Source organism: Taurulus bubalis (genome assembly GCF_910589615.1).
Source record: "Taurulus bubalis genome assembly, chromosome: 20".
In the NCBI taxonomy this organism is placed as follows: Eukaryota; Metazoa; Chordata; class Actinopteri; order Perciformes; family Cottidae; genus Taurulus; species Taurulus bubalis.
The window spans coordinates 6,973,289-6,998,502 of NC_136608.1; the positions used below are offsets into that span (position 1 = coordinate 6,973,289).

The following is a 25,214-nucleotide window of genomic DNA, read 5'->3' on the forward strand; positions in this document are numbered from 1 at the left end:
CCCACTGTGCTTTTACAAGACGGAGACGCATCCTTAAACAATCTGACTGGCTCCCCTGCCTCATCTTTGATACCTCCATCCCCAAGATCACCAAAAAATGGAGACTTGACAAATAGCGTTATTTCTTCTGCCTCAAAGAACACTTCGCCGTCCACCTCCTCAGCTGAAAATTCAGACCTGTCATCCAAAGAAGTGTTGCCCAAAGTCGAACCAAAACTGGAACCGTATGCCAACAGTGACACCTTTTGCAGCACGCTCTCATCCTCACATTCCAATGACAACAACAATCTTGAAGACATGTCCGACGGCGGGCCCGAGCGCCTCTCCGGGACCCCGAAAAGCTCGAGTTCCCGCCGGAGATCAGCTGTATGGAAACACTTCTACCTGTCGCCTGCTGACAATTCCAAAGCAGTATGTATCCATTGCATGAACGAATTCAGTCGGGGCAAAAATGGGAAGGATCTCGGGACGAGCTGTCTTATTCGTCACATGTGGAGGGCCCACAAAGAAGTTGTCATTGAGGAAAACGGACAGGGCAACCACATTCCCCCACCATACACAAACCCGCCCTCACTACTGTCCCGCACACAATTGCAGGATCCACTGGAAGTGAAAAAAGAATCGCCCCTTCTTCCATCCTCCCCCGAAACCATATCGGATGAATTACCCCAAAGCATGGAGGAAAGCATGGAGGAAAGCATGGACATAAAAGAGGAAGCTGATGAGGTGATGAACCTCTCAGGGCAGGACTCCTCTCTCAATCTCTGCTTCAAAACTCAGGGGGAGGACATGCTCAACCCTTTCTCCCCATGCGACCTCTCTGAGGGCCCGAGCCTCAATCAGGATCAGACGGTTTTCCAGCAAAACAAGAAGATCATGAAACGGGTGAAATCTGAAGTGTGGCACCATTTCATAGTGTCGCCAGTTGACCAGTTAAAAGCACTGTGCCGTTACTGTCCATGCGTCATCAGTCGGGGGAAACGGGGCGACTTTGGTACAAGCTGTCTGATGAGGCATCTGATGAGACGCCACCCAGATGTCCTCAAAAACCAAAAAAGCATAGATGAGAAGGAATCCTCCCCTCATCCCTACACCAATCTCACCGTGACAGACGCAGTTTCAACCAAAGAAACTGAGAACCCCGTTGGCAAGAAAAAGCCACAAGCACTGCCCTCTTTCAGTAAAAAGACGTCAAAACTGTGGAACCATTTCTCCATTTCACTCACTGACCCCACGAAGGTGGTTTGTTTGCACTGTGGCCGCACAATTAGCAGAGGCAAAAAGACTACAAACCTCGGCACGAGCTGCCTCTTCCGGCACATGCAGAGGTTTCACGGACATGTTCTCGAAAGTAACAATGCTAATGCTATCTCAGGTGATGTGCCGTCTGCTGAAATCCACGTCAAACAAGAGCTCGTGGACACTTCTGTTTTCGACGCGGAGCAGAACCGCGAGCGGTTCGATGAACACCACCCGGTTGCCAAAAAAATCACCAAACTTATCGCAGAAATGCTCGCACTGGATCTTCAGCCATCAGCCATGGTGGAGAACGCTGGTCTGAACCGACTACTAGAGTACCTCCAGCCTCAGTATTCTCTACCACCTTCTTCTTACTTCACCAGCACTGCCATACCAGACATGTACGAGAGGGTGAAGGACGTTGTGCTGACCCACCTGAAAGAAGCGGAGAGTGGGGTCGTCCACTTCACCACTAGTATTTGGGTCAGTAGCCAGACAAGGGAATACCTGACCCTTTCTGCCCACTGGGCGACGTACGAGTCAACCGTCAGACCCCAGGGTCAGGACTTCCACTGCTCCGCTCTCCTAAGTGTCTCCCAAATCGACTGTGATAACGATATGCACGACATCCCAAAGCAGCTGGAGTATCTGTGGGATTCCTGGGTCACCTCATCAGGGCTGAAAAAGGGGTTCACTGTAACCGATAGCACCACCGTCAGAAACACCTTGGAGGACTACGGCCACGTCACCATGCAATGTTTCGGACACACCATAGACCTCATTGTTAGCGAAGCCATAAAGAGCCAGAGAATGGTTCAGAACCTTCTGAGTATTGCGCGGAAGATCTGCGAGCGAGTGCACCGCTCGGCAAAGGCCAAGGAGAAGCTGGCCGAGCTCCAGAGGGTCCACCAGCTGCCGGAGAACCAACTGATTCAGGATGTCCCGTCCAAATGGAGGACCTCCTTCTTCATGCTGGAGCGGCTGGTGGAGCAGAAGAAAGCCGTTGACGAGATGTCGATCGAGTGCAATTTCAGGGAAATGATCAGCTGCGATCAGTGGGAGGTGATGCTGTCGGTCTGCAATGCACTGAAGCCGTTCGAAGTCGCCTGCAGGGAGATGAGCAACCGCACTGCCACTCTGGGTCAAGTGATCCCGCTCATTCACATCCTCAACAGGAAGATAGACCTGCTGTTCGACGAAACCGTGGGCATCGACACCATGCTCAAGTCTCTACAGGAAGCCATGGTGAGCAAAATGTCGGCGACGCTGCACGACCCACGGTACACCTGGGCGACCATGCTGGACCCGCGATACAAGACGTCGTTGTTCAGCGAGGAAGAGGCGGAGCAATGCAAACAAGACCTGATCGGGGAGCTGGACTCGTCCTCTTCTACCTCACTTGCCGCGAAGCCTCCGCTGCACAACGGCTGCAACGAGGCCCCCGTTTCCTCCAACGCCGCCCACCCAAACAAAGACAACCTCTGGTCCCTAATGGCTGACATCCGGCAAAAGATAAAACACGAGGAGAAGCCAAAGTCCTCAGAGCTGGCAGTGCTGGAGTACCTTGAGGAAGATATACTCGATCAAAGCTGTGACCCCCTCGACTACTGGAACCTGAAAAAGTTCCTGTGGCCCGATCTTGCCAAAGTAGCCGCCCGTTACGTGGGTTGCCCTCCCAGCATCGTCCCGGCAGAGACACTGTTCAGCACAGCCAGTGTCAACTGTGCCCTAAATCAACACCGGCCTTTACTGGAAAACATGGAGGGTCTGCTGTTCCTCAAGGTCAACCTCCCTTTGATTTATTTTCAGTACTGATTATGTTGAGCATTAACTTGAAACCCCTTTATCAAGGACCAAGTTGCATAGCTGTGAAATGGGGCTTTCTGTTGGGCAAAAATGTAAATTAGCGATTTATACACTGATTGATTCTCACTGCGAAGGCCAGATTTGGAGGATTTATTTTATTCTGTGTACTACTGTTAAACACTTTGGAGCTGTTGTGATGAAAAGTCTCAGACAAAAGTGTATCAGGGAGGGAGGGTTTTTCTAGCTGTAGGGGTTGGTGATAATGTGTTTGCTTGTTAATCGATGTTTTTTTTTGTTTTCTGTGTCTACTCTCTCCTTGTGCCTTATCCAAAACTACTTCAGGTCAAAATGCTGTAAATATTTTTTGGTAAATTACACAGATCACGTCAGGATGCTTTTTGATTATTGTGTATTAAAGATGGATGCAGAGTTGTTTTCTGGAAACATGGCCCAAAAATAAATGCTGTGACTGAAAGATGTTTTAAGTTAATGTTATTTAATTTTCATTGTGAAATTGTGGCTCATGGTACTGTTGTTTAGAAATAGTTTTTTTTTTTTTTTTTTTTTTACTTTCTGAAATGTTTTTAATAAGATCCTGTATAATATTGCTGTATTTTCAGAATAAGCAGTTTGTTTGGAATATACAATTTGTCTCTTAAGCACAATTTAAGTTTATGTCCAGGGGATTAAATTATGGGTTTATTATGAGTAAAAACTATGTACTGTACATTTTTATATGAAATGACTTCTGAACCTAATTTGATAAATGTTTTAGCATTGAGACTGGAACCATGCAAATTTTGTGGTCATTTTTAAATAAAGGTTTTCCTTATGCAATATCGCAGAGGTTTCGTTTTTGGTTTGCAATCAGACTTTTGAATTAATGTACCATAGATCCAATATCAATTTCATCCACTCAATTTCAGCTGTATTCATTTATAAAATATGTCTACAAAATATGCAAATAACAGCCTGTGGTAAACAATACAAAGCTATCTACAGAATATAATTTCCATATCTGCAAGAAAACATAACATGCTTTCCTTGACATACACCATGCAGCATGAGAAGAGAACCACGTTTAACATCAGAAAAGATGGCTGACAGTTCACTGCAACATTTATCTACATGAGGAGCACATGTCTGTGTAGCGGAATGTGACGGGTGATAGACCTGTGTTGTTTTTCTGACACCATTATAACCCTCGAGGACACTTGTTTTCATCACCTTTGGTCTTCTTTTTTTGGTCACTTAAACACTTTAATCCAAGATTCCCTGCATTCACACTCTTTGCTGTCCGGTTGCAGTCTTTCTCTCCATGAGCACAGTTTTTCTCGCTAATCGCACACTAACAGGCGGGACGTGAAATATGTTGAAGGCAATGTTGCTGTAGCCTTCGATGAAGGCCAGAGGCCGATGGGTGTCCTGGAGCAGGTCTATCTTGGTGACATTTGCCTCCATCAGAAGGTGCGTGTACATTTTCACGTCAAGATTCTTGAGACTCAGGTCCTCACGTTTGTCATATCTGTTTTAAAAAAAAAAAATCTATATTACAAATTATTGCAATACCAAAGTAATATTGCGCAGATCTTCATTCAAAAGGAAACTGACCTCCAGTTTCTGTTCTGCTCTAAGAAGCGGGATACTCCGGTTTCAGCAGCATAGGTGTCAATGTGAACAAAGACATCTGAGAGGACAAAGGCATTGTGTCACATTGTGAGAAGCATGCATTCAATGATTGATGTCAGTATACAGTTATGCATGTATGTATATGTATGATTACTAAGAAAGTAAAAGACAAAATTATTTTCTCATCCACAATTAATATATTCACATTCAATTAGCTGTTTATCAGCAAATGGGGATCCTTAAAGATAACAAAAGGCAATTTAATAATAACCCCCAAACGTGCATACTACATTCAGTTATCAGCTCCTCTTAAAGGCGGTAAGAATTAAGTGTTGTAGCAGCTCTCCGCAAATAAAAAACAAAAGTGCTGAAAGTGATTCCAACCTGCTGTGACTGGCAACAGCCTGTGTATCTCCTGCATTCCTCGGCCCCCTGGGTAGTTGTGGTGGGAAACATAGAGACTAATACTGGAGTACGCTGCATTGGTAAAAAGCTGGCCAACCACCACCGCAGAGCCCAGTTTGTACATCCAGGATTTCTGATAGTTGCACAAACTAAAGCACAAAAGAAAGAGAGCGTAAGTAAGTCGCCTGTGCGGCGTCTTCATCTCCGTTACGCTGTTGACACAAGATGTGATTGCAATATCTGGAAAATAGCTGCTCAACATCTACCAGCCAAGTCCAAGACACAGCACCTCATCAAGTCAGCTTTCTCAAATACCTTCTGATGGTTTATAAAGCAATTGCAGTGTCTGGTTTGTGTTGGAATCTGCCAGACACTGCCGTTGGCTAACAAAATGTACATTTTCCTATCCTACGTTTTAGAATGCAAAACATTTTGGGGGGTAATATGTTTCCACTTGCATGAAAGAACAGCCTCGGGCAGCCACCAAGCTGAGCACAGGGAAAGTGTATATGATGAAGCGCAGCTCCTTGTGAGGCATGAGCGAGTAGATGAGGATGAAGCCCGCGGTGGGCAGCAGCAGCAGCCTCATCCGCCTGTCGAGCAGGCCGAGGGGCAGGAACAGCAGCGTGCAGCCCAGGGCGCGGGGCACGGCAGAGTAGAAGTACCACAGGAAGGGAGAAGTTTACTGGGGAGACGAGAGTCAAGGAGATCAACCCCTTGATGAATTTCAGTGGCAGTAAATTCACAAAACGTTAAAGTGAACGCCCACGCATGGGTGCACCTGAGTAAATCAAAAAGGATATTCCCCAATCAGAACTTTTGTTGAGAATAGTGTTGTACCACAAAACCTGACCTTCAGGCCACAACAATTTCCTCCAAAAGAAGGAGTCAACGGCCACCGTCAAAGCTGTAAAAAACAACAACACAGGAGATCAACACCTGATTGGTCAGCAGGGGCAATTTATTATTTATTGAGTATGTACTATTCCTATACTGTACATTCTGCTACTCACCCAGTGACGAGATCCCAGCAGGAACAGCATAGTAAAGCAGCTGCAGCAGTCCCAGCTTCCTGCTCAACAATGATATCAGTAACATGAGACCCAGGAAGATGCAGAGCTCGGACCGGAACACGATGATGACTAAAGCGGAGAGGCTGACAAAGCGGCCGTATTTCTGAGCCATCCACGACGTGAACGCCACCAGCACTGAGAAGAAGAACTCACTTATTTAGGAAAACAGAAAAATAAACCCCGTCCTACGAGGATCATGAAACCATGTGCAGTATCTCACCTAGTGGCAGTGCGAACACATTAGGGAGCGTCCTGGTGCTGTAGAACATGAGGTGAAACTGAGAAGCACACGTCAGACAGAAGAGCCCCGCAACCGTGGAGCCAAACTGCCTCCTCACCTCCTTCTGCATGTGCCACAGTGCAGCGACGACACACGCTCCCAGGGAAGCTCGGACTGCAGACAGCACATCGAGAGGACACATTTGTTTCGACTGTTTAAGAGCACATCGTTGGATTGGATTACACATGTTTACCTATCAGCTGGGTGTAGAATTTCGGTGCATCCAGCAGAGAGGACAGAAACATAAAAGGGGAGCAGAGCACGGAGAGAAACAGGGGACCGAGGAACGTCCGTGGCACCACACCAGGGAAGTCATGATGGTCGTACTGAAACACAGCAAGGGCTCTGGTGTCAACAAACAATTAATCAATACAGCCAGATATGGCTGATCTGGAGCTCTCAATCACATCACTTGGTCTTCATCAGCAGAGGGAGTTTGGCTCGTTGTCATGAAACTGGAGAGGTTCACATTTCTATTTTTTATTATTTCTTCTTATAATGGCTTTATGCATTAAGTATGCATTTATCAGGAATAAATTACTTGTGCCCTCATGGTGACTGTTAATTAATTTGACATTCAATCATGACACAACTGCGGAAAAACAGTGTGATTTTAGAAACATTTATAACTGCATACACTGGTGCTGTACACAGTTAGCTTGTTAGCACACGTAGTGCCAGCATCTAGAGATGCCACAGACTACACCTGCTTGACTTACCTTGTCAAAGTCAGTTCTGTGATACAGAATGTCGTGTGCTGCTTGTAAATTAAAGCTTTCCTCAACTTTAGTGAACGGACAAATCATTAAATGCAAAAGAGACACAGTTATTAATAAAAGCAGCAGCGGCAGCCCTAAAACATTCCTCTTTTCAGCCATGACAGCTGAATTTTGTATCACTTCCGGGCCGGACCGGAAGCGAACTACAGACCATTGTTGTCATATCGGTAAAAAAAAAAATATATATATATATATACATATATATAATTAAATTGTGGCAATAATATAGAGATTTTGTTTGGACGTTTTCTCTTTAACGTCACCCGACAGGTTTAATTAAATTATTTCAAATGATCCAACTAAAAGTCCAACATTTCCCTCATGGGGGAGGAGTCGTCAGAAGGGAACGAGCCGGTTGTCCCGCGCGTGGCGGCTTGTGATTGGTCGTACATTTGTTTGACAGGCAATCTGAGCCAATCAGCGCAAGCCACAATTCGACCAAGACGCCGACGCGGAAGTCTAAAGCCGCATCTTTTCCCCCCCTATAATCGGCATGTAAATACTCTTTGCAGCGTTTTGCATAGACAACGCTCACTTAGATTTAATGTCAGGAGCGGTTCATTTACACGTGTCCGAACCTTGCAGCGCTTTAACATTATTTGAAAGCTTACTAGCGAGTGGCTTAAACGTGTGTGTCCTGATATGAAACGGTGTCCCCATTGATCGGCTGAGATGCTGCCCGTCGGTCCTCAGCTGCGGCTACTGCAGCTGTTGTCCTGTGTAACTGTTGTTTTACTTGTTCAAGTCACCGGCGCCAAGAGAGATTTAAAAAGCGCCTGCATTACCTGTCAGCAAGTCACTGATAACTTCAACAAGGTAAAACATCATCACTAAGCCTCTCCTTTTGTGTTGATTGCTTGTCATCATCTTGCTTTAATATTGTGACTGTCTCCTTTTTAGCTTTTTTTTAAAATGCATCCAAATGCCATGAAATGTCTTTATTTACATCCTTCCCCTGTTTCCTTCTGTACAAATTGTAACACTATGTATTATATGTATTTCAGGGCTTTGACAAAACGGCAAACCAGAACTTTGGAGGAGGCAATACAGCCTGGGAGGAGAGAACCCTGGCTAAATATGAGACGAGGTGAGACGGTTCATCCTCTCCGGTCTGGGTCACCCTGCCATAGAAGCCGGTCACCAGAGCAGTGTTTGCTTTGCACCAGAGCCGCTGGCTGTGGCGCTGGGCACACTCAAGCTTATCAAAGTCGTAGATGAGCAATATGCATTTGACTGTACAGTTGACTGTGTGCTGGTAGCACATGCAAACTGATGAAGTGTGTTAATGTGCAACTCTGGCAAGTCACTTCCTGTTTCATCACACAGCTTATGGGTTTAGCAAGGGTGGAGATCTCAACGCTTTAAAACAACAACACAAACTTCTTGCCATTCATCTCGTTCCTTTTACAGCGAGATCCGTCTCATGGAGATCTTGGAGGGGCTGTGTGACAGCAGCAGCTTCGAGTGCAACCGCATGTTAGAGGAGCACGAAGACCATTTTGAAACTTGGTGGTTCAAGAGGTGTGTGTATATGTGCGCGCACAAATGCAAATATTGTCAAAGTCTATAGTCGGCCATGACTGTGTCAAATCTCATCTCCTTTTTTTTTTTTTTTTTTTTGTTACAATGCAGGAAAACAAAACATCCCGATCTGCATAAATGGTTCTGCATTGACACCACCAAAGTGTGCTGTCCAAAGGGAACGTTTGGACCGGACTGCAATGGTGAGACTGGATATGCGTTTAGCTCAAAAGTAACTCATTAAACAAGTAAACACAAGGACCTGATGCAAAAAGCGGTTCAATATTAATAATTGTTTTGTTGTTGTTGTCTTTCTGATTGTATTCCTTGAAGCCTGTGTGGGCGGCTCTGAATGGCCGTGTCACGGAAATGGACAGTGCGATGGCGACGGGTCTCGCGGAGGCGACGGAAAGTGCAGCTGTGACGACGGCTATGACGGGGACTTCTGCCTCGACTGCAGCGCCGGCTACTTCAACGAAGTGAGGAACGACACCTTCTCTCTCTGCACAGGTACACCGCCAACTCAGATCAGATCAGGCCCCCCGTTGGCTTTTTTTTGTCATTTGAAGCCATCACTTAGCTTCATACACATTCATAGTACACACAAAATGAAAAGAGCGAGTGGTGAAAATGTGTTCTCTTGTAGGATGCCACTCTTCCTGCAAGACCTGCACCGGGGCGACCAATCAGGACTGTGATGAGTGCAAAGACGGCTGGGAGGACGATGACCAGGAGGCTTGCGTTGGTAATGACCAGTAAAAAGTCACCGTCTAGTGTGCAAGAAAAATCGGGAGCAAAAAGTATGGTCTGTGGACACCGCTGTCTCCCTCACTGCACTGCATCTCCTGCTGTTACAGATGTAAACGAGTGCTCCGCAGATCCTTCGCCATGTGAAGAAGAGCAATACTGCCTGAACACGGAAGGCTCTTACTCCTGCGCAGGTAATTACATTCCCTGTTTTTGCACATTATGTCCGCAGCAATATAGACTGCGTAGCGAAGTATAGCTTGTGTAATATGTGTTTCTGCTATTCTATATAAAATCCCTTTGTCCTTCGCAGCTTGTGACAAAGTGTGCTCCGGGTGCACCGAGGCCGGTCCTGATAAGTGCCGGGCTTGTGCCAGCGGGTACGAGGACACAGAGGGCACCTGCACAGGTATAATGTAAATAATTCGCTACTTGAAGGGTTTCACACCCCGACATGGCAGACAAACAAACGATAAATTGCTCTACTGTTACAGCGTTCCATAATAAATCAGCTGTAGAATGGACAGTCCAAAACCGTAGATGTAATACTGAGGACATTTCTAAGCAGCAGGGCATTGTTGTTTTAAACAATCTGCGGGCTGATTGATTTATATGTGCTACTGAGTATGTATGGCACGTGATGCTGACGTGATCAAACCAAGATAAACTACATCCCCCGTTTTCATCGTTGTTGTGCCGGAAGGAATTGTGGGACGACATTATCTTCTTTTTATTTTTTTTATCGAGTAATGGATGGTCCAGTGTACCTGAAGCTAAAGGAGAGAAGAAAGGAGGCTTTGAATCCCCTTTCCTGAGCATTTAGAGAATTGTACCAGCTCTTCCGATGGCGCCCACTTAGACGAAAGCTTTCTGTCATCAGAAGAGAGAAAAACGTTGCTTCAGTCAGGTCGGTGTATCAACTTTGCTTTGTGTTTTGTGTTTTTCCAGATATTGACGAGTGTTCCCTGCCAGAGCCGGTATGCACCAAGGAACACGAGCAGTGTGTCAACACTGAAGGCAGCCATGTGTGCGCCTGCTCGAGTGGTTATGAGGAGCAAGAGGGAGAGTGTGTCCAAACGCTACAGCCGGGTGAGGATCAGTGTTGCTTTAAGGACTGGTGTCAGATTGTTTAATTTAGCAGGAGATTTTTTTTTTAATGTCATTTGATCAGAAAGTTGTCCACTATATAGTTCAGTGATTCTACAGCTTGTAAAACTAATTTAAAGTAAGCTGTGTCATGTATTGGCTATTTACGCATTGTAACACACTTTTCTTTGATCCATTCCTGTTGAGTTTCACTATGATATTATACATTTGAAAGGGAAACATATTATACTTAACATCATGTATTGTTATTTATTCATGCTTCGATTCTCATCAGAAAAAGAAGAGGAGTCAGAAGAGTCCGAGACGACCACCGATAGTCCACACGAGGATCTTTGATTGAAAAACCGAGACGGATCAGGAAGAACGGTTGGAATCTCTGCACATCTGAAGCCGCCCATTTTTTTTTTTTTTTAAACGTCTACTACATGCACTTAACGTACAAGATGTACTTAGAACCAACAGACGCTGGACAAGCAAGTTTTTCTCCAGCAGTGGATCATGGATTAAAGGACAATAAAAGAGACATTTGATGCTCTCAGTGCGCTGGTTATCATTGCTGTTCTCAAACTACCACTTATTTGTTGTATGGTTTTAAAATCAAAGATTCAATAAAGGTGAAATTACTATAATTTAAGGGAAACCCTAGTCAACAAGGGTGTGTATGTGTTCTTGTACAATTTGTGTCTTTTGTGTAATAATGCAATGGATTAAATCAGCAGGTGGAAGTTTAGGTTGTGTTGCAGTGATCCAAGATGACCACATGGGGGCAGTGTTGCATTTAGAATATGGACGCTTACAAAGATGAGTGCCTTATTGGTCTAGAAACTCATCATCCTCATGCCTCATAGCATGTTGATACATGGTTGTTTTTGAGTGCGTTTCACTGTCGGGAATCATATTGGATAGCTTCACGCCTACATTTTCAATAACCTCAGTCTAGAGTAGAGTATAGTTCCCCAGTTTTCTCATGTGGCCTGGACCTCTCAAAAGCCATTGTATCGCCGACTTGAAAGTCTGCAGCACCGCCACCACTCGGGTGTGAGGAGGCTTTTTTTGAAAGACCTTCCTGTGGCCCCCGTTTGGATCAAAGCATATTTTTCTAACCCGGGTCTCAACCCACAATAAGGCTTCCTGCAGCATGATGTCAGCTGTTTGGACTCGCTTGCAGAGGTGGAGGAGCAGCCAACCGGTTGAGACCTGTCTGGGCTTGTGGTGAGGGAGCTGAGATCCCCCCTAAGCCACCCTTCCACTTTTCACCCATGGATGTTAACTTTTTTTCTGGTGCAGATGTCAAATCCAGGATTGAAAATGATCTTGACATAATGGAGGCCCCAATAAATCAAAGACTTGCTCACAATTTTTTTTGGTGGGAATACAAATAATGCTGTCAAGATATGCACAAAAGTGTGCGTTCATCAACATCTGCATGACACCATATATGGTAGAAACCTGTCCGAAATTACTTGAGCAAGGTAGAATAAGTCATAGTCTTTATCACTAGACATTGCGATAAATATGAGTATTTGATGGTTCTCAGCGAATCAGATGACAAGATTGATACCGCTCTCACGTCATGCATGAGGCTACAGTGAACGGCGGTTAGCTTAACTTAGCATAAAAACAAAAAATGGGGGAATGGCTAGCCAGGGTCTGTCCAAACGTAACAGAATTTGCCTACCGCCACCGCCAAGGCTCACTCATTAATACTGTATTGTACAGACAGGATTTACCTGTGAACAGGGCCAAACTAGCTAGCTTCCCCCTGTTTCCAGCTAAGCTAGTAGTCTGCTACTTTCACATTTAGCATACAGACATGAAAGTGGTAGCAATGCTCTTATCGCTCAGAAAGATAGTAAATAACCAAATGAACCCCAGCCAAAAACTATTTCTTTAAAATGTTTTATTAACACTATTAAATCAACATTGTAACAAGGGCAAGAGACAGAGCCAAAGCAGAAAAATATCCCCCTGAAATGCATGTCAGTAGAAATGTTATGATATGATGCTTCATGGCTTGGAAACTATATTGACTCCACTTTCACCGCCTCAGTGATAGAAACCGTTCAACCAGGAAAGTTTGTGATCATGTTGCAGCAGGCTGGTGCTGAGTGACTAGGTATACTGTGAGTAATCGCTACACATTCACCAGGCTTTTTCTTCACTTAAAAGTTACTTTCCTGCTTTGCTCCACACCCAAGCAGTGCAGCAGCAGCGATTTGGTGATTCAGGCTGGAGTTAAGATAATATACCCGACTTATCAGCCTAAACCACACAGTGGGGCTGCGATAGTGTTTCATTTAGTGATTCACTCTGAATGCCCAGTTCACTTTTTAAAGTCAGGTTGTTTTTCTCCAGCATTTTAAATGAAGTTATGTCAAACGTTACCATGAATTATTTCATATAAAATTAAAATAAATTCCATTCTGACTACGACGGCTATTTCAGCAGACTCTAACTTTGCTTTGCTTGACCTTTAGATAAAATGGTCGCAGTTATGAAAATGAGATCCAGGTTAAAAACAATTTATACTGTAACAGTGAAAAACAGTTATATATGAACAGGCTTCGTAGAATATCATTATATGTCAACTTGGTCGATAAAAAGACAAACTTCTACTACCGTCTACTTTTTTCTACTTGCCAGAATAATTTACATTTGATTTACCAACATACATGTTCTCATCATTTACAAAATGACAACAGAAACTTTATTATGGAGATACTCAATGAGCGAGCTTGTAGGTCCTGATAATCTTGCTTAAAGCTTTCCGCATCTTGAACTCGTGACCCTTTCTAACCACTGGCCTGGCCTGCTGTTGTTTGAGTATTGTTTATCCCACATGCCGGCCTCCCCTTCCGTGCGGCGTGGTGAATCCCATAAAATGTGCACTGAGTAGATGGTGTTTGTGTGTCCCACGCGCGTTCCCACACACTGGAGCGGCGAAGTGCACGAATACTCTGCGGCTGGAAGGGGCACCCTGCTCTTTCCTCTTGACTTTGTGGTGGTTTTCTTCTGCCAGTAATTCTCAGCTGTGCAGCACATGGTCCAGCTGGAGTGGGGTGACTACGAGGACACTGACAGGGTTACTGAGGAAACCCAGGAGCATGCGGAGCATAAAATGATAGTGTGCTGATAGCATAATAATCTCCTTCATTTATGCTTCTTTTTTCTTTCTTCTTTCTAGCAGGCCAGGACACCCTGCCCTCGACTGCCTGGCTCGAAATTGGGACTCTCATCCTCGTTCATCAGCGGTGAAATTTCAGGGCTGCTGTTTACCAAGCCTATCCTTAGACAACAATCCTCTTTGTTCCATTAAAAGGCGGTGGGACTGAGATAATCATAGTGCTGAGGTACGCTGAGGGAAACTGCATGCTAAACTAGAAGCCAGATGTGGCACCATGTGCTTTTGTTCAGCTGTCAGTGGCCTGCACCGCCTCTGATGTTGGGCACTCCTTAAACTTGCTGCCCTCTGTGATTCCTTTCCCTCAGCTTGACGCTCAACCAGGAACAATTAAGCCAGACAAATTGGAAACTCTGCCGAGCAGACCCGAGTGGAGCTCAAATGCAGATTCTCACGGTGCCATTTGGGAATTCTTTAGCCGCAAAAGATGGTGCTCCTGCTCCAAGATGCTTTCTAAAACGCATTCTTTGGCGGGAAGTAAAAGCATTATTGAGACCATTTGGGGGCTGCATGTGTAGCCTGAGGTTAAGGAGGGGAAATTGGGAATTTGTGTTGTGTATAACGCAAAGATTTGCAGTCCGTGTGACCCCTGCAACTCAGATGACCCCAAATAAAAACACATGATGCACTTTTATATCAGATGACTTAAAATACAAGTCTGTGTCCACGCCTGTGTAGCCTCTTTATCGGTAGACAACCATTTTCTAGTTTTCACCCGGTTATATTGTTCAAATAACATTTTCTTTAAAAAGTCCAGAATATATGTTGAGTTATTCTATTTGAGCGGATTTATTTAAGCTTACTGTGACTGCATTGTGAGTGACTCTAAGGGCATCTATGAAGTTCCAACAATAGGAAATGTTAAATTAGGCACGTGAAATTAACGCAGTACGAACAACAAACACAGGACTTTAACTCAGTTTCAATTCTATTTCAGGCCACCCTATGAAGTTGAAGTCTGATATGCACGCTCCCTTTAGCTCTGTTTTGGTCTCCAAACCGCTAGCTTTAGCTTTCTTTGCTAACTCTGTATTAGTGCAGCTTTATAAGTTGCGTTTGGATAAGTTACAAACTGTGTTTAAGGCGGTTGAAGGGTATTTTTCATGTGCCTCCTGCATGAAATCTTCAGTGTTTATAAACAGGCAGAAATTACAAGCTGAAACTATAAAAGATTCATCATCATTTGAATGGCGCTGTGAGAAATCACATTATTTCAAATGCAGGTATGTTGTTCGTGTCGTGAGATGTAACCATAGATCCTCTTGCTGCGTATAAAAGTGGATTACGGCTGTTTCACTTTCCCGCATCAAGCAGCGCTGCTTTCACTGAATGCGTTTTTGGATTGATGATCCGTCCACGACACTTCCAGTCGACTTCTGAGAGGAGCAAACAGGGAAACGTAATGCGATTCTGAATTATTTACGTCACCCCGATACCTTTTTCTTCTCAGCAAGGTAGTCAAGCGGCACTAAAGGTAGCAGACAAATAATGTATGAGAGAAACATTAAATAACATCGGTGTTTTCCTCTCTCATGTAAAAATGATATTCTACCTGGGACTATTCTGTTCAATAAAAGTGTGAAACCAATCCAAACACTTTTAATTATTCAGCATGTTATGTGGCCTCGTTGGTTCTTTGTGCTGGGAAGGAGAAGTTGTTTCTTCTCGTGAGAAGAATGAAAGGCTCACATTTTGTGTACTTTTGTGTGTGTGTGTGTGTGTGTGTGTGTGTGCTACTCTAAAGTGCGACGGTCTCGGCTGGCCTCTGGTCTCTTACACCCATCAGGAATGAGAAGAGACAGAGAGGGCGACTTTGATACCTCTAATGAGATGCCGCAGTCCTCCCTTTTCTTTTCCCTTTTCAACGGTAAAATGGGAAAGTCAAAAGAGAAATAGCACCTGAATAGATCCCCTCTCTGCTGTGCATTGTTAGCGTTGCTTTATTGCGTACAATCAGCTTTGTCGAGTAACATTTTACGGTTTCCCTAAGTGGCGGAGGGGATTAAAGAAACCTGATTTGCTCAGCGAAATTTGTCTTGGAGAGAGTTTACTTGGAAAAGTACTGTGTTGGAAACAAGTGTACCACAAAACAAACCCAAAAATATATCAGGACGAGAGGCGGCTCCTGGCCCAATGTGTGTTTTACATGGCTTTAGACTGACTTTTGGGTCACCGCCCCATGGCCTCTTGGGAAGATGTGGGCCATGACACCCGGCGGTAGGGTAACGGATAACCTCACATGTCCCGTCTGCAGACTCCCCACTTGGATGAAGCATCTTGTGAGTCCCGATGAAATTAATATGCGCCGACGCCAGGCGCACATTCCCCAAAACCAATATATATACAGAGTCATGCAAACTGTATTCTATGAAATAATAAAAACAAACACTGATGAACCAGCTGACCAGCTTTGGGTCTTTTTGGTGCCTTGAATCATCACATGTCCTGTGTGAACTCTCCAAATTTGACTTTGGCATCATAACTAACCAACCAGATGTTGATGCTCAACAGAGTCTGTGAGTCCAGACATGGGCTTATTGCCTGAGGTTACATACCATGTCATACTTGTGTCATGCCCTTGTATCTTTAAACAAAAGTCTAATTCAGAAGTATAAAACATAAAAATAGGTGTATTAGTCACCATGTAGGTGATAGTATGACCTTCTTTCACACTGGAGTGGTAAAGCTGGATCTTTTCCTCTGAGTAGACCTTTGTTTAAACATAAAACAGGCTCTCCACATCAAAGGCATATTTCTCTCTCACTGTTGGACCCGACTTCAAATGTCTTCCGAAACCTCTTTCTCCATAACCAGTTGTAAAACCTGGAGGAATCCGGGGGCCCGATTCCTCGTAGCGGTGTGTGTTGCCATGGCGCTCGGGCGGTGTTGACACTGGAGGGTGTAAACAGAGGAGAATGGACAAGGTGGGGGTATGTAGGGGGTCACACACCGGCTACTGAGATTTATAAGGTGTCCTCCAACTCTTTCTCAGTCTCATCTTTACATCTTTTCTTTCTGTCCTTTTATTTCCCTGCAGTTATGCCCCTTAATCTCTTTTTTTTCTTCACCGCTTGATTAAGAGCATGGACCACCGTGTGGCTGTCACTATGAAACATGTATATGCTGCATAAAACAAAAGGAATATAATCATTTTTTGAATTATTTAAATGTATTAAAATGTGTCCTGCTCCATTATCGCCCGCACGCACGGATTACCAAAGAGGCCCTCAGGCCCCGAGGGTTCAAGTCGTCATTTTTTTGACTGTTATATTTCATTCTAATTAATTTGTTTTCCTCTCTTGTGTTTTCACATATTCTAATGTGAAAACACAATGCCATAAAATCTTGAATTGCAGATGTGTTTGAAAGGGGTTGTGACAGCAAATAAACCATCCGGCCTTCAGTTCTTAAGCCACGTTTGACTCGTAGTAAATCTTCAAAATGTTGCAGAGAGAAATATTCCGATGCTTTTACTTTAATAGTTTTCTTTTGATGACCAACAAATATATCCAGACAAAAAAAACATATTCTGATCAACATATAAAATCAGTTGAGTTGAGGCCATAGTGTGCAAATGAGAACTCATCGTTCATTGTCCCCTGACGAGACAGTAGTGCAACTTACAATTTTTAACAATAACCAACCAACAAACATGCCAAAATCATTTGTATATATATATTTTTGAGAGGAGATTATTTGTGTAGCTGAAGGTGTTACAGTGGGCCGTATAAACCCAGATCAGCAACAGGGGCCGAGCCCGAGATCTCTAAGAAGACAAGGAAAAACTCCCTGTGTGTGTGTGTATGTGTGTGTGTGTGTGTGTGTGTGTGTATTAGTTATTATTGTGTGTCCTCTGCGTGGAATTCTGGAGCCCGCCATCAGAAGAGCTTCCTGTACCATTTCTTCTTCTTCTTCTTCTTCTTCTTCTTCTTCTTCTTCTTCTTCTTCTTCTTCTTCTTCTTCTTCTTCTTCTTCTTCTTCTTCTTCTTCTTCTGCCCTGGAGATCTTCAATCTGGGACCTCATGGAGCTTTCGGTCTTCTCCCAATCCTGCACCTTTTCCAGCAGAGTCTGTTTGAGGCCTTCCTGTGGCCTGAAGGAGGGATGACTTGTCCTCCTGCCTCTGGAGATGTCTGATCATCAGCCTCCTTCAGAGCGGCCATGGCCTTTCTATTATTGACTTTCTGCTCGTCCACTCAAGCCAAGCAGGAGGCTCTGGATTTCTCCGTCTCCTCCTGGCTGGTTGTCTTCTCCCGCTGAAAGCCTCCTGAAGATCTTCTGCCTTTTTCAGCTTGCTGTTCTCAGCTCTCTGTTCCTCCAGCTGGGCTTGATGGGACGACTGGGATCTTTCCAGCATCTTCTTGGCCTCCTCCTCCTGATTTCGGAGGGCTTCGTCCATCTTGCCCAATTCACTCTGTAGTTTTTCAGTTTGATCCCCCTCGATGTCCAGATAGCTCTCCAACTCTCATTCATTGCTTTTATCCACTGCAAACACCCGGAAATCCAACGTATTTGCTTCTACTTCATTGCATTTGCTCCAGCTTGATGTGCAAGTTGTGGAAATGTTCAAATCAATGTGCAGTTTGGCCAATGGAATTAGAAAAAAGCGATAAATTAAATTGGTACAAAAGTGGAAGGTTCTTTTGAAAAATAGCAGAATTGTTCTGCAACTGTAAGACTCGCTTTTGGCTGATGATGATGAGTTGCAAATAACTACATTTGTATATATAACTTCACTCTTAAAGCCTGAGTGCTCAATTTGCCACATAGCCGAGCCTTAAATGTCAGTCATGGCACTCTTTCAATCTAAATTTCGTTAGCTGCACAGTCAAAATACCGCCTCTGGTTTATCAAAACTTTCTCACATCTTGATCCAGCTTCCGCAACGTGACTCGGTCTGGGTCGCGTTTTATTGGGTAGTTTAGTGGATGTGTTTCATTGCAACGTAATAAGAGAGGACATGAGTCTCTTATGGAGCTTCAAAGCCACACGGCCACATGAAAGCGAAGCGCGGCCTATCATGACAACAGGCATCAAGTCCATTTTCCCCCTTATTATAATTGACTGGATATGAAACAGGCTCGGGCTTCTGTGCCATTCTCTATGGAACTCATTTCCTGGCTGTTATCAACTCATATGGCTTTGTTTTTTCTGGACCGGGGAACCGTGGAAAAGAGAGAGCCGCGATCACAGGAGAGCCACGCTGACCAACTCCACCGGTGGCAGTTATGCAACTGACAGGGCTACTTTCGGTCAGAGGAAGGGGGGGAAGGGGGGACGGGGGGATTCACGTTCAGCTCCACAACCTCGGGGTAAAAACAAACTCCTTCCTTCGCGGTGGCAGATTTTGAAACGGCACATACTCTCAGTTTGAGGCTTGATGGGCCGCCGTCATGGCCGGTGCATTGTGTATTGAAGGCTGTGCTGATGAGTCTGCAGTCAGAGAGTGCAGCACTGCTGGGTCAGCTAAGCCTGGCCTGTCACCTCTCTGTCAGCTCAGCACTTTTGGATATATATCTGCCGTGTGGAGCTGCTGGACCGGTGACACGCCACTCATTCCCCACTGAAGCTCGCTCACTTCCTACAATCCCCCCAGGATGCACTGCCCAGTTGTGGAAGAAGCATTCTGACTTTCTAACTTAATATAGCATTAATGCAATTTTAAAATACTCCATTAGAGGTAAAAATCTTGAACAAATCTAAAAACGTTTGCGTTGTCGGCTAAATTTACTTTTAATATACAATATAAGCACTGTAAATGTGTCATTTTTGTGTTCAATTCTTATATATATTCTAAAATTGCATTTTAATTTATTATATCACTATTTTCCGGACATCAATAAAGGCTTATCTTCATCTTATCTCATCTTATCTCATCTTATCATCTTATCTTATCTTATTAATGCATTAATGTGTTGACAATCAAGTAACTCGTAACTATAGCTGTGAGGATTTCTCTTTTAAATGTTGTGAAGTATAAACTAGCATAAAATGGAAGTGTATCAATGTGTGCTTGAGTGAAAGCACCCATTTCCACTCTGGGTATCATTGGAAGAGGTTACTTTCCCAACGTCTCTCCTCCTGTCATTACGCCTCTGGCCACCAGGTGGCGACCTTGGCGTAAGAGCCGATCAGTCAGTCAGTCAGCCGGTCGCCCCGCTGTGGCCCACACATGCACCGACTTAATAGCCCGAAACATCTGGACACACGACCGATTCAAAGGCTGGACACAGCTGTAGACAGAAATCCTCCAGCAGAGAGTTTCCCTGCAGGCGGCCGGTCTTTGTTTTACTGCTCATGGTTGGTGCTGGCATGAGCTCCCCCGCCTCCGGACCTGAATCTTTTAGTTTAACGACAGGCCGATAAAAGACACTGCTCCTCACTGCGGTTACGTAAGCAACACCGTGCCTTGTGGTAGAACACACCTTTTATTCTAGAGTATGTGTTTCTAATAGCGCACATACTGTGGGAGGCCGATCCAGAGTCAGTCTTTGGGCTTCGCAGGATGTACCAGCCTGACCCACCTGCATGGAGGGTGGTCGTTCAGTTGCAGGTCCGCCCGGCCTGAAAGCGGACTAGGAGGTTAAATGATGGTGACACAACACGGTCTTTGATCTGCAGGCTTTTACAGGTTCTATAACCTGCTGGTTGGTGGAGAAGAGAGGACAGACCAGAAGGCCTTCCGGTGTTTCATTCCATCGCAGAAGAAAAATGTAAATTAAGCGTGTGACCAAATGACTGCACGGATCTGGCAAGTTTATATAATGCTGGAACCGAGTCGGTGTTCGGCGGCCAAGCGAAAGCCGCTCCGGCTTGGCCTACATCCTGTTTCTGGGACTCTTTAATGATGGCTGTGAATGGCTCTTGTAGCAAACGGCGCGGAAGTGTCTCTGATTGCAGAGAGAGTGGAAGGCAGTGAATAGCCCACTCACCAGCCTGCTGCTGCCCCCGCACACACACACACCACACACACACACACACACACACTTACGCTGATACAGGAACGCTTGCATATTGGCAACAAGGGCGGTTTTGGTGCGCTGACTTTCTATTCCAATCGGCAGGTGGGAAAAATTAAAATGGCTAAATAAAATTCTGAAGATTTTATTCAATCGATCGCATCGACAGCGGATGAGGCCGATACGCTCACTCGCACACATACACACACTCACTCACTCGACTCTTTCCATCTTGCTCTCTCCCACACACTGACACACTCTTGCACGTTTGCATGTGCCAGTAGAGTACTCCCAGATGGACTACTACCAGAGCAGGAATTACGTAACAAAAGGCCTGTTTCAAACTACAAACTTGAAACTTAAAGAGGGATCACAGTGAGAGGATTTGTTCCACTTAAATGCATGTTTGTCTTTACTTGATTGTACTAGCTATGGCAGAAAGATTACCACAGTAGTAGTAGTACGAGTAATGATGTTGACCATCATATGATGACTTCTGATATGAACATGTTTTTTCTAATCAAAGTCTGGCAGACTCAAAAACATGATCAGTAAAATGGACTAAACAGTGCCGCTGGATTATCTGAACCACTGTTAAAAGGAGGAGCAAATCAGCTTCATGTTTACTGCTGCTGTTATTAATATTACAATGTTATCCGTGTTCCAAGATCTCAGCAATTAACGAAGAATAGGAACCAGATTTGAATATTTATCACTTATTAAAGATGCAGTGTGTTGGATTTGGTGACATCTAGTGGCGAGGTTGCAGATTGCAACCAACGGAAACTTCTCCCGTGTGCCAAACGTGGAGGAGAAATATGGTGAAACGCAAATGGCTTCATCTACAGCTGGTATACGGTTTGTCCTTTCTGGGCCACTGTAGAAACATTGCGGTGCAACATGGTGGACTCCAGAAAGAGTAGTATTTATGAGCGTATGTAGATATAAACGGCTCATTCTATAAGCTAACGTAAACAGTGATTTTAATTTTTACAAGTGGTTAAACACTAAAGAAAACACACTTTATATAATTTTGACTTTATTATAAGCTTTTTAAAACATATATTATATTCCATTTCTGCAATAAATGCTACACACTGCTCCTTTCACCCACCATGTACACACTAAAACGGATGATGGTAACATTCATAATGCAAACACAACTGCATCCTCTTCCTACTATCAACAAACTGCTACTGTTTATTTGTTTGGCGCTCACAAGGTCGAGTCGAGCTGACTTCACTGAAACCCGTTAAATCCTGCTGAGCAAGAGTTCAAATCTGTCCTCGCCTCCACTTTGAATGCAATGAGGAGGATTTGTAATGATTTTTGAACTCTCACCCCGTCAAGGAGCTGCTTACACAACTGGAGGTTTGCGAGAGAACAAGATTCGACTGTTGATCGAATGCATCTCGCCTCATCTCCCGCCAAGCAGCGAAACCCCGGCGCTCCTCAGCCCCACATGGCTGGCAGAAAGCTACCATTTACAAGCAGGGGAGGAACGAAAAGGGTGTGTGTGTGTGTGTGTGGGGAGGGGGGGTAACTGGGAACAGATGTAACTTCTGCCACGAACACACACACACACACATGCTCCGTAACCCATGCTCTCACTATCTCTCCCTCACTCATGTCCTCAACCTAAGACCATGTTTTCGATATTGCTTCCCTGCTTTTCCTTTCCTTTTTTCTTTCTTTCTTTCCACCATGTCTCACCTCCCAACCCCTCTTTTTTTTACCCCCACTCTAAACGTGCAGGTTTTAACAACAGGCTCAGTGTGGCCCACTGGCGTCACCTTGCTCCTCCACTGGACACAGGCGACTCTGTCTGGACGCAGGAGGGTCTACTTGAGATGTGTGTGGTGGTGGTGGGGGAACTCTCCAATCACCCGGTACCACCACAACCGACACGGGCCGAGAGAGCAAGTACGTATGTTGGAAAAAGACACGGACAGAGAGGGTTAAATGTGATTCCTGTCTCCTCTCAGTCAGTCTTGCCTTCCCGTCTATCTACTTTTTCCTTGTCTCGCCACTCGCACCTGGATGCAGGTTAAACAACGTGCGTGTTGTAAAAAGTACAACACTGATTGGTGCCTCTGTTTCACTCTACGAGCTTCTCCACCTGGCCACATCACACACAGAGAGCAGCACAATAGCCTTGTTGTGTTGGCACTATTGCTCAAGAGGAAAATACAAGGTTCATGCTGTCATATCCCCCTCCCTCTTTCTCTCATGTCTCTAACCTCCCCGAGTGTTTGACGATCAACTTTGATGCAAACAGCAATCTGAACAATCGCTCCTTTATACAACCTATAATTCCCTACAGCTCAGAGTCGGACGGTAATAGGCAGAGCCTGCATGCTGATCATGGGGGGGTTGCATTTGGTCCCTTCTGGATTGAATTAAATGCATCGTGCTCGTGAGAAACTGCAGGGTTAGCTCAGGTCTCTTCCGAAGGACAGAGCAGGCCCTTGCAGAGAGCGGCTCTGCGCATGACGGCGCTAACAAACAGAAGCCACCAAGGTCAAAGGCCGCTGGACTTTCTATTTTGGTCTTGAGGATGCTTTCTCACTCCGATGACTCTCACATGATTGCAATCTGACCCCAACGACCCCAACTGATCCCTATGACTCTCATGTGACCTTCAAAGTGCCGATGACCCAAAGAGGTTACCGTGGCCACACTGAAACACGTCTCAAGGCTTAACCGCAAGTCATTACTTTGACCTGTCATTACCCGTGATTGATTTCCATTAGATTGATGTCAATCCTAAACAAGGAGATGCAAATGAAGAAAGGCAGATTAGTTACAGGAGGATTTGTAAAACAAGATCTGTTATATGAATATGAGGGCTCTGTCCTCCTTCTCCTCCCTGGTCCCTCTGGTATTATACGAGATGACAATGCCGCCATGTTAAAGGAATGCACTGAAAGCGGCAGGATGTTGCTGATGCTCATAGGTTCTTTCAGCCGGCAGGCCCCGCCCTGCGCCCCAGCCAATAACAAAAGACCCCGCTGCCCGCTAAGACTGATTAACCAAACAAATGCCACCGGTGGCACAAAACACGTCTGTAAATGCACGTGGGCATTCCTGACATGCCTGCCTGTTTATATGGCCGGGGGTTCAGGGGGGTTCATGCATTTGTTGTGTGTGAATGAGGACAGCGAATGGCCCGGGTGAACCCTGTGACTGTATTCTGCTTCACACACATGTTGCTACCCGTGTGTGTGTATGTGTGTGTGTGTGTGTGTGTGTGTGGCAGAGCGAGGGCCGTGGGATGCGCCTGTGACTGTTCGGCTCCAGAGCGCTTCGTCTTTTTCTGACCGGTTGGGGTCGCATGGCGCAGGTGAAAGAAAGCATCTTCAACTGTTGTCCGAAGGAAAAACTGACATGAAGTATCTTTGAAAGGTGCCGGGACATTAAGAGCCTCCTTTACAACGTCAGCATTGTCGTGTTTTTGTGATGGTGACGTATAACACATCAGTCCAAAATCTCATCATAGGCATTCAATCTGTTTGATACCTATCTCATATTATTACCCCTGTACACTACGTGGAAACATCTGAATTTTTTACGCCGCTCAACTTATTCAGGTTATTTCTTTTAAACAAAAGAAACATTTGGCTTAACCTTAGTTTTCAAAGCAAAATTGTTTTATTCATAAGTAATGCTATGAATTAACCACAACTATGGGAGTCTGGAGGCATGGGCAAAACGAACAAAAGGATGAAGGAGGTCTGGGCCGTCCACGCCATGGGCCCAGAGCAGAGAGAAGAGGGAGAAGAGCACACAGCTACTGACAGTCATACATGCACCTGTAGCTGGCCACAACAACTACATGTGATGGCTGGGACGTCTGTTTTTGGCTGGAGATGTGTTTAACTGCCCCGTTTTCAAAATATTCATTTTCTGAAAGACGTATATATGTATCTGTAAGAGAGAGAGAGAGAGCGAGAGAGAGAGAGAGAGAGAGAGAGAGAGAGAGAGAGAGGGGTGGATAATGACAACAAGAAAGCAAGAGCATGAAGTGATGGAGGAAGTGTTCCACTTACAAGAAATGACAGCCAGGAACAAAAGGTGTTAAGGGGGGGATGTGACACACAGTTGCACATACACACACACACACACACACTAACAATGACAACCCGCCGACAATGACTTCTCAGCTCGGTGCCTGCCACAGGTGAAGAAGCAGCTCATTCACACAGTGACGACAAGCTTGGACGGGTTTTGCGTACCTCCATGCAACACTGTCGCGTATGGTGGTCGGGGGCTGAGATTACTCGCTAGCTTCCTCTATTCTGCTGGAATAGGAATCTTCATGTCCCAGAATGCTGCTGGTGGCTGATGTACGTGTTAATTGGGGGCCGCGGTACAGAGGAAGAAGCTTTGGGCACACATGCAACTTGTTAATTTTTATTTTTTTTATCTTATTAAGGGATTTCTTGATAATAAATCAAATCTAGAAGATTGCCAGATTGTATTTCAATATT

At 44.9% G+C, this 25,214-nt stretch overlaps 3 protein-coding genes across 3 annotated transcripts; 2 read left to right on the top strand and 1 right to left on the bottom strand.

Moving 5' to 3' along the window:
* Positions 1 to 297: 297 nt before the first annotated feature.
* zbed4 (zinc finger, BED-type containing 4) lies at positions 298 to 3,054 on the top strand (the record flags this gene model as incomplete). The annotated part of the gene is made up of 1 exon (XM_079236072.1): positions 298 to 3,054. The coding sequence occupies one exon, from the start codon at positions 298 to 300 to the stop codon at positions 3,052 to 3,054; it is 2,757 nt and encodes a 918-aa protein (XP_079092198.1).
* A 263-nt stretch (positions 3,055 to 3,317) lies between these two features.
* Positions 3,318 to 7,310, bottom strand: alg12 (ALG12 alpha-1,6-mannosyltransferase; the record flags this gene model as incomplete). Its single annotated transcript, XM_079235942.1, is given in 10 exon segments — positions 3,318 to 4,570; positions 4,657 to 4,732; positions 5,059 to 5,228; positions 5,538 to 5,755; positions 5,757 to 5,764; positions 5,861 to 5,986; positions 6,093 to 6,287; positions 6,373 to 6,546; positions 6,626 to 6,758; positions 7,152 to 7,310. Coding segments are annotated over 10 exon segments (1,503 nt in total). The 3' UTR covers positions 3,318 to 4,326.
* A 401-nt stretch (positions 7,311 to 7,711) lies between these two features.
* Positions 7,712 to 11,209, top strand: creld2 (cysteine-rich with EGF-like domains 2). Its single transcript, XM_079235968.1, has 10 exons — positions 7,712 to 8,027; positions 8,216 to 8,298; positions 8,622 to 8,732; positions 8,844 to 8,935; positions 9,066 to 9,242; positions 9,379 to 9,477; positions 9,590 to 9,673; positions 9,793 to 9,888; positions 10,428 to 10,568; positions 10,861 to 11,209. The coding sequence occupies exons 1-10, from the start codon at positions 7,884 to 7,886 to the stop codon at positions 10,920 to 10,922; spliced, it is 1,089 nt and encodes a 362-aa protein (XP_079092094.1). The 5' UTR covers positions 7,712 to 7,883; the 3' UTR covers positions 10,923 to 11,209.
* Positions 11,210 to 25,214: the final 14,005 nt, after the last annotated feature.